At 45.6% G+C, this 9878-nt stretch overlaps 1 protein-coding gene across 1 annotated transcript in view; it reads left to right on the forward strand.

Moving 5' to 3' along the window:
- LOC119958096 (arf-GAP with GTPase, ANK repeat and PH domain-containing protein 1-like) overlaps positions 1-3592 on the forward strand; it is a 129441-nt gene extending 125849 nt beyond the window's left edge. Inside the window, exon 16 of the mRNA XM_038786325.1 lies at positions 169-3592. Within this exon, the coding sequence (XP_038642253.1) occupies positions 169-366 (198 nt within the window). The 3' untranslated portion in view covers positions 367-3592. The remainder of the gene's footprint in view (positions 1-168) is intronic.
- The last annotated feature ends 6286 nt before the right edge of the window (positions 3593-9878 follow it).

The raw sequence follows: 9878 nt of genomic DNA on the forward strand, positions 1-9878 counted from the left end.
GACTGGTTTCATTGTTTCTGGCTTGCCTGTCCGTCCTCGTGGGGCGCGGGATTGTTGTTGCAGGAGCTTGAATTTTTGGTGATGACCAAGCGAGAAGGTGCATTTAATAACAAAGGGGGAAATGTGTCTTATAGTAACGCTCTCGTCTTGGTTTTCTGTGCTCTACAGTACGGCATTGATGTGAAGGCCAGAGACGTGAATGGAAACACAGCCTTGTACCACGCCCGGCGAGCAGGTAGCCAGGAGTGCATGGATGTTCTGTTGCAACACGGTTGTCCCAGTGACGGCTGCAGTATGACACCCAGTCTCAGCAGGAAAAGTATCAGCGCCAGTCTCGGAAGGACTGAGTCCAGGCTTCCACATTAAACAGAAGCCTTTGAAGCACTGTGCTTCCACACCTTTACATGCTCAAAGAGCAGCTACTGCAGCCTCCAGACTCCACCCCCCCCCCCCCCCCCCCCCCCCCACACACACTCGCCAACCCATTTTGTTGCAGAATTTGGTGACCAGGAGGTGCAATTCATGGAAACCAGATGTTAATTTTACTACAAGCGATGGTGTCAATTGTGCCAAAGCCTTCTGACCAAGAGATTGAAACTGCTGTTCTTCAATATAAGAGCTGATGTTTCGAGGCTCATTTTCTCGACTGTCTGTCCCAGGTCATATCTAGGTAACACAATGTCAAGAGTGCCACGACTTGTCGGACAGCAGTGTAGCCATAGGAGCAAGGGTTTGTTGAAGGTTTCCGCTCCTCTTGCCTGCCGTTCCATAATTCTTAAAAAGAATTGAACGTTGTTTACACAAAGCAAAATCATGATGTACTGGAGTCATGAACCTAGAGGGGCCAGCTTATAGAAGCCAGTCTTCAGCTCCGAATGTTTTCTATTTGACATAATGAAATTGGTGTCAGTTTTATTTTCTGACTGTTTAAATAGTGGTCCTATAAGTACCAAATGTTCCTCCTTTGCAGTTTCATTTCCCAGATGTGCACTTGTATTTAAATTTGTAAAAGAAATCTGTGTGTAATATTGGATATTACAGTATTTAGAGAAATGTGAAGACCTACAGAACATTCTTTCATACTAACCTCTGAAGTCCCAAACAAGAAATAGCTGTATATCATTCTTATTTTGGGGGGGAATGAGAAAGGAGTCACTGGAGTGGGAGATGTCTCAATTGTCCATCTTAAAAGGTTGCAGTAACACTATTTGGGCTGGTGAGGCTCCATCTGTGCTTTATTGTGCACCAAGCCCTTTAACCATACTGTGTTCTTTCATAATAGTGTGGAGCCAACAATCTGCAGTGACTCATCTAAAGTTATGTTTGAAGCTGCACCTCTCATTTTGGTACAAAATGTTATTGGACAAAAATAATTTTTAAAAGAGAGGTTTGTGCTAATATAGTTCAGCATTGATGCAAACTAAAGCAAGGTCTACTGCTCAACTGATCCTGGTGTCACCAAAAGGAGCACTGACAGGAAAGTAGTGAAGGGAGATTGGAGCAGAGAATGGCTGGCATGGGGGACAAATAAAGTATGGCATTTTTTAAAAAACTTTTTTTTAAGTGAAGCACTAATGTTTAGTGCCATGAAATCAGCTAGTGAGTGGAGACCTTTCACCACAGGGAAGATAATATCAGGAATCATTACCTAGTATTTGAGCAAACCACCTAATAGTCAGTTTTTAAGTGGCATTCGCAGGTGGCTCGTGTCCCAGTTAGCATGGCAAAGTGAGACGAAGGATTTTCTGCCTCTTCTTGCCAGCAGACAGCAGAGGGGAGCCTCCTGCTGCTGGGAAACACACCGCAGGGGGTGTGGAAATCCCCCCCCCCCTCCCCCAAAAAGGGGAGAGAGAACATTTCAAGTTTAAAGTCAAAAGATAAAAATGGCCTGTCGAAGGTGCTGCAACTTCAGCACCATGTGCAATTCCTAGTTACCCTGATAATGCTTCTTCAGTCCCATTCAGCCCGTGTAGGAAGAGTTTAGCAGCCGAATGACTGCGTCATGGTGATTCAGTCGTGATACACTGCTAGAATGGTGGGAGATACTTTAGCCTAAGTCAATGTCTCATGGTTTTGTTTTTGATTGAGAAATCTAAGAAAACAGTCAAGACCCACAATGCAGGACACCACTGGAATGGGATAGGAAACAGGATAAATCGAGAAGCAGGGTTTAGATGCTGCCAAACTTAGGTTTTAAAGATTGTCGGAGGAAATGCATTTACTACCGAGTATCCAGTTTATAGTGGTGACTACAAATGAACTGTCTCATGGCCTCTGCAATATTTTCCATATCACAACCCAATGCCTGTGCCCTTGTAACTCATTAACACTTGCACGTTTTTTTAATGGAAAAAAGTATATTCCCATTGATTGTCAATGATTGCTTCAACAGATAAGACAAGCCATTTTGTCTATGCACCTGGTTCCTAACTGTTAAAGTTAAACCATTGTTCTGGCTACATATACAGTGAAATCAAAAGAAAATGTAAGCACATGCAAAAGTGTGTTTGCTTGACTCACTTGGTAGTTTGCCTTTAAGCAGGGAGATTCTCGGTCAGAACTCCCATTCTTGATTTAAATCCCAGTGCAGTACTGAGGGAGTGCTGCATTGCCAGAAGTACCATCCTGCGGATGTAAGACTTCAAATGAGGTTGCGTCTGCCTGTTCAGGAGGGCGTGAAAGATCCCATGGCACAGTTTGAGGAAGAGCAGTTCTCTCCGTGTCCTGGCTAACATTCCTCCCTTGACAAACATCGCCAAAAATTAGCTGGTCTTCGTTTTCGTTGCTGCTTCTGCAAACTTGCTGTGCGCAAAATGGCTGCCGCATTTGCTTCAGTCACTGCATTTCAAAATGGCTGCCGCATTTGCTTCCATAGCAACAGTCACTGCATTTCAAAATAATTCCTGGAGTGCTTTGGGACATTTCTGAGAGATGTGATCAGGCGCAATATAAGTGCAAGTCTTTTTAATGCAAAGTTTGCAGTACGCTTGGGGGAAGGGGAAGGAGTGGGCCGACGCTGACAATTTCAAGTCTGAACCTTGCTGTCTGACAATAAGCACTTGGCCAGCTATTGATTTGGCTCACACCCTTAAGAAGTTTCACAAAGAGCCAGGGCGTGACAGAAATGAATTCTATGTATATAGAGCGCTACACACTAGTAGTAGTACTGTTATTTCAAACGTTCTGGGGAATGAATTCCTCCATGTGTCATACCTGGCAAAGTCATAAACACAAAGCATTTACAATTTTGCTATGTGTAGCACACAGGATGATTTCCCCATCCTTCCCACCTCCTGTTGGCTTTTAGTACTTCTTGTATTGCTCATTTTAAATAGACAATCTGCTGTTTACAGTTTAGTTTAAAAAAAAGAAATCCAAACATATGATCTGTTTCCTTCTAGGTTAATGGTACAAGTTGTCAATGTGTGAAAATTGTGTAGAAGTTGACTACCTTTTAATGGAGATTGCCTTTGGTGACTGTTTTTGATAAGTTTCAGTCACTCACTGTTTCGATGAAGTTCAACTTTTTAGCCTTCAGTCCCGTCTGTATCTGTGACTATTTACTGCCTAATAAAACTCATTGCAACTTTAATTAACAGAACCACTTTTTATTTTCCATTTTTCTCCTTTCCCTCCCAAAGGCACTGACTGGCCTTTTGCAGGTTCTGATACTCCAGTATCTCACCCAAGCCGTACTTTATGTGCCAGTGATGGTATGAAAACTGAGCCTCTTCCTGCCTCTATCAAGTGCTCACACTTGCACATTTCCCAGCAAATGTTACCGTATAGCAAGCAGGAACAGGAATCCTGACCCATTTTATCTCTCCTACTATCTTGCCCAAGAACACTGTCTCCAACCATACCAGGCCTACTTCTACCCAAGCTGAGGTCAGCTAACTCAGCACAGATCCTAATTTACCAAGAGTCCCGGAACCAAATGATTTTAGGATGCAATCTGAAATATGTCCAACCTCCTCTGAAACATTCATTTTCATTCCATTAAAAATGTCTGATTCCAGCAGATATATTATTGCTTTGGTTCTCAGAAAGACAACTTTTTAATTCATGCTTAGAAAAAAGTGCAAATAGCTGGTTTTAAATTAAACTGTGTGCCCACTAATTTTAATGAGATTTTCTGTTCCCCAAAGTGCTCACGATCTTAACGGGCAGATTCTCCGCCGGCTGACATCAGAATCAGGAAAAGTGATTGGGCGGAGAAGCGGTTTTGACAACAAAATCGCGGCGGCGCCAATTTTATGGCAAATCACAATTCTCAGTATCTTGACAGCGGCGTCAATGCCTTCCACTCTGCACGTACACCCTTGGCATAGCATTAGCGGGCCTGACCCGGTATTCTCCGAGGCCTCCGCAATTCTCCACCTCCAACGGGGCAAATTCGTGACGGTGCGGTTCACTTGTGCTTTTAAAAATCGTGAAACAGGCGCCATTGCTGCTGTGGGAGAGAGAGGGGATACGGAAAGTGTCCAACACCACCATAGTTTGCTGACGTTGTGCCGCTGGCCGGGGGGGGGCTTCTGCCAGGGCCGGGGGGGGGGGAGTAGCGGGGCATGGCCAAGAGGTGATCTGTGGGGTCGGGGTGGACGGACACGGAACACCATTGCCACAGCCGGCAAGGCAGCCATGCAGCTGCGCACACCGCTGAGTGCCCGCTGCGAACTTAGGGCCACAGGTCGTATGAGTGTACCCCCAGATACCCCCCTAGGTGCCCTCTGATCACAGCCGACCCATCAGCAGATGGGCGCGTTCCAGTGGAACCAGTGCCATCTTGTTGTTTGGGATGGTGTGTGTGGGGGGAGTGAAGTGTGTATAAGCAACTGCAGCTTGTTCGCCTCCTGAGTGCCAATCGCAAATCCTGCACCGTTTTTCATTGGAATCGATTGTGTTCCATGTGGTGCTGGTGCTGCCCCTCCACAGTCACTGAATCGGTCCAGGTGCGGTGCTAGTTTTGCTGTTGTGGAACTCCATAAATCCTGCCCCAGTGTCAATCCTGCCCCAGTCTCAGGAATGGAGAACCCCACCGAATGTCTACAAAAGCATTTTCAGTTTATGTTCTGGATTTCAGTAAGAGTCAAAAATACCCAGAAAGAATTTTGTGTATTTGGTCTGTCACAATTATCCTAAATGCACCTGCAAACCACAAATTATAAGATTTATGACCAATAATATATCACTAATCAAATACAGTCACTGTACTGACCACTGCTGGCTTAGAATAGCATGGGCCCAGCAGACGAGAGTTATGAGTAAAGTCGCCATAGTCCCAGATAACCATAGGCTGCTTTCCCCTTTGACACGGAGAGCTGACTGGTGATGATTTAACCTGAGGGTCACCACACCTCAGGCGAGGGGCAAGGTTGAGAAAAACCCATCAGTCTCAGTCTTGAACATTTCTATTGACCCACAGCCTTTTGAGAGCCAAATGGCCAGAGTTTCGCTACCGTGTGTGGATAAAATATTTTTTGATTTCACTCCAAAATGGTTTAGCTCTAAGTTTAAGACTGTGTCTCCTTGTCCTGGATTCCCACACTAGAGGGAAAACCTGAGCAAATATTTTATCATTTTAATTCCCTGGATTAAATCACCTCCCAACCTTCCAAACTTGAAGCACCACCAGCCATGTTAAACCCTGGTTTCATTCTGGTGCAAATATTCTGACTTGCCTTTCTCCGATCCAAAGAGGATAAGCTGACATTTCCTTGTATTGAACACCAGCAGCCAGAGTATTGCCCACTAATTTAGTCTGCCTATGTCCCTTTGGAACTTCCTGCTCTCATCTGTCCAATTTACTGTACCATCTAAGCTGGCGTCATCTGCAAACTTGGATATGTAACTCTTGTCACAAGGTTTTTGTTTATTCTTTCACAGGATGTGGGTGTCGCTGACTAGTCCAGCATTTATTGCCCATCCCTAATTGTTCTTGAGAAGGTGGTGGTGAGCTGCCTCCTTGATCCGCTACAGTCCTTGTAGTGTAGGTACACCCACAGTGCTGTTAGGGAGGGAATTCCAGGATGTTGCCCCAGCGACAGTGAAGGAATGGCTGATATATTTCCAAGTCAGGATGGTGAGTGGGCTTGGAGGGGTGGGGTTCCCAGGTATCTGCTGCGCTTGTCCTTCTAGATGAGAGAGGTTGTGTGTTTGGAAGGTGCTGTTTCAGGAACCTTGGTGAGTTCCCGCAGTACATCTTGTAGACGGTACACACAGCTGCGCAGTTTGCTCCATTCTTCTGCACTTTCATTTTTGCCAATTATCTCTTGTGCAGAACCAGCCTTCTTGAAGCCTGCATTGTCAAATTCAACAAACACTTCCCTTTCCACCATGCTTGTGACATGCTCAAAAATGTCAACAAGATTCATCGGAGTTGGCCCACCCTTCAAAAATCCACTTTGACTCTCTCTAATCAGCCCTAAAGCTGTCAATCTGACTTTGGTGACAAATTCCAGTAACTTCCCCAGAACAGATGTGAGAAGCCAAAGGAGTCTTCAGCACAATCTCATTCTGTATATTTTATGTTGATACAAATCCAAAACCGCTTCACATTAATGTGCAATGTGCACCATAACTGGCCGTTGAAGTGAATGAACCTTGTTTCGTCACCACCATTGTATTCCAACCCAGAAAGCAAATAGTTATGCTTTGTTTTGCTCCTCTATCAACCCCCCCCCCCCACACACACACACACAATTAAGTCAGATTTTCATCTTTTCAGTATTTGAGAGCTGGGTTTTTGAATATTTCTTGTAGGCGCAAACTAGCTTTGCAAAACTAACGTAACAATTTCATTAAGAGCATCTGTTGCTGCACAGGTAACTGTACAAAAACTTCAAAAAGGTGTAAAAATATTTCAACATTTAGATTGTAAATGCTTCTTGTGAACATTTACTGTGTATTGCCTACTTTTATATCAATTTGACTTCTTTATTGGGTACTAATTGCAACTAGTTTGCATTTTACTTGTTTTGACATAAAATGATTGTATACAGAGTCTGTAAACTGTTTCTTAAATTGTGATTTCCCTTGTGAATTGGGTTCCAATTCTATTGAAGTGAATTTAACTTCAAAAGTTTAATTTGTACTTCTGTAATTGTAAAAAACAATGTTCACTAGATCAAGGGAAAAGGTTCTCTGTTCCTCTCTCTAATTTAGTCTGGACTAGTTATGGGATAGGATCTACATCTGGTCCACTACAGTTTGATCTGGTTTCCTGTTGAAATGGAGACCCAAGGGTTTATTTCTCCTGTTGATTAATTTCAACACACTTAGCAAGTTTGATTAAATTTCTGTCTGTGCGACTTCTGGTGATGTCATACGAGCGGAGGTCACGCTTGGGGAAGCTCCTCCCCAAAGTTGTAGTTTTTCGATATTTGTAGCCCGATCCCAGGGACGTTTTTTGTATCAATCGGTTTCGGAAGACTGTACATAGGGGTGCGATGTCAAAGGCCCAGAAGAAGAACGGAGAAAGAAGGGGGCGAATGAAAATCTGTCATTGAGTGAGTCGATATCTCAGGCAGAAAGAAGATGGCGGATAGGAGCACAATGTGGCTCCGCTAACTTCCCAGCGGATTCTCTGATTGAAGTGATGTCCGGTGAATTTGAAAGGTTGTTCACCAAGCAGATGGAGTTTATGTGAAGGGATTAGGAAGCGATGGCTCCGGCAAAGACGGCTGTGTCGAGGAATGCGGCAGAGGCAAGGAGAGAAGTTGAAAGGGATGAAGGCGGCAATGTCGCAGCACAGCGACCAGATCACTTCCATAGGTGAGGAATAGCAGAGGGTGACTGAGGCGAATAAAGGACTGAAAGGTGGAGGATCTGGAGAATAGGTCAAGGAGGCAAAATCTTCGGATCATGGGTCTGCTGGAGGGGGTGGAGGGCCCAAGGCCGACTGAATACTTCACAAAGGTGCTGCCAGAGGTGATGGGGGAGCGGGAAGAACCCTCCCGATACGAGCTGGACAGGGCACATCAGTCACTAAGGCTGAAGCTGAAAGCGAATGAGCCGCCAAGAGCAGTTATACTTCACTTCCACAAGTGTCGTATGAAGGAAAAGGTCCTAAACTGGGTGAAGCAAAGCGAGAGATGAAATAGGAGGTTGCTGGTATACAATTTTACCAAGATTTGACGATGGATTTGGTGAAAAGGCGGGAGGCTTTCGGACTTATGAAGACGGCACTCTACAGAAAAAATGTGTGGTTTGGAGTGATCTATCACACGAAGTTGAGGGTGACGTACAACTCGAAGATCTCTACTTCGGAATGTTGGAGGAGGCGGAGGCATTCGTGAAGGCCGAAAGATTGAGACTGAAATGAAAGATGGGACTGGAAATGAGATCTGGACAGGGAGGAAGGGGTCTGGGCTTAGACTTTGTTTTTTGTTGATGGTGTTTTACATTTCTGTACTGGGTGGCGGGAATGTAGGGGTCTTGGGTTTAGACCATAAGACATAGGAGTGGAAGTAAGGCCATTCGGCCCATCGAGTCCACTCCGCCATTCAATCATGGCTGATGGGCATTTCAACTCCACCTCCCAGCATTCTCCCCATAGCCCTTAATTCCTCGCGACATCAAGAATTTATCTATCTCTGCCTTGAAGCCATTTAGCGTCCCGGCCTCCACTGCACTCTGCGGCAATGAATTCCACAGGCCCACCACTCTCTGGCTGAAGAAATGTCTCCGCATTTCTGTTTTGAATTTACCCCCTCTAATTCTAAGGCTGTGCCCACGGGTCCTCGACTCCTCGCCTAACGGAAACAGTTTCTTTGCGTCCATCCTTTCTAAGCCATGTATTATCTTGTAAGTTTCTATTAGATCTCCCCTTAACCTTCTGAACTCCAATGAATACAATCCCAGGAACGCCAGCCGTTCCTCATATGCTAGACCCGCCATTCCAGGGATCATCCGTGTGAATCTCCGCTGGACACGCTCCAGTGCCAGTATGTCCTTCCTGAGATGTGGGGCCCAAAACTGGACACAGTACTCCAAATGGGGCCTAACCAGAGCCTTATAAAGGCTCAGTAGCACATCGCTGCTTTTATATTCCAACCCTCTTGAGATAAATGACAACATAGCATTCGCTTTCTTAATCACGGATTCAACCTGCATGTTTACCTTTAGGGAATCCTCGACTAGCACTCCCAGATCCCTTTGTACTTTGGCATTATGAATTTTCTCACCGTTTAGAAAGTAGTCTATGCTTGGATTCTTTTTTCCAAAGTGCAAGACCTCACATTTCTCACGTTGAAATGCATCAGCCATTTCCTGCACCACTCTCCCAAACTGTCTAGATCCTTCTGCAGCCTCCCCACTTCCTCAGCACTACCTGCCTGACCACCTAACTTCGTATCATCAGCAAACTTCGCTAGAATGCCCCCAGTCCCTTCATCCAGATCATTAATATATATGGTGAACAGCTGCGGCCCCAACACTGAACCCTGTGGGACACCGCTGTATGTGGGAGGGTAGTTTAACTGTGTTTAACATTTGTTACAGTTATTTGGGTTAAGGAGCTTGGGTTGTGGTGGGGTAGAATGTAGGGTGTCCCTTTACGCAGATGATCTGCTCCTATACGTCTCGGAGCTGAAGGTATCAACGAGGGGTATAATGGATAAGTGGGTAAGGATGGAGGGGAGGGCTCTCTGGGTGAGGATGGAGGGGAGGGCTCTCTGGGTGAGGATGGAGGGGAGGGCTCTCTGGGTGAGGATGGAGGGGAGGGCTCTCTGGGTGAGGATGGAGGGGAGGGCTCTCTGGGTGAGGATGGAGGGGAGGGCTCTGTGGGTAAGGATGGAGGGGAGGGCTCTCTGGGTGAGGATGGAGGCGGCTCTGTGGGTAAGGATGGAGGGGAGGGCTCTGTGGGTAAGGATGGAGGG

This window comes from Scyliorhinus canicula, chromosome 28 (genome assembly GCF_902713615.1).
Source record: "Scyliorhinus canicula chromosome 28, sScyCan1.1, whole genome shotgun sequence".
Taxonomy (NCBI): Eukaryota; Metazoa; Chordata; class Chondrichthyes; order Carcharhiniformes; family Scyliorhinidae; genus Scyliorhinus; species Scyliorhinus canicula.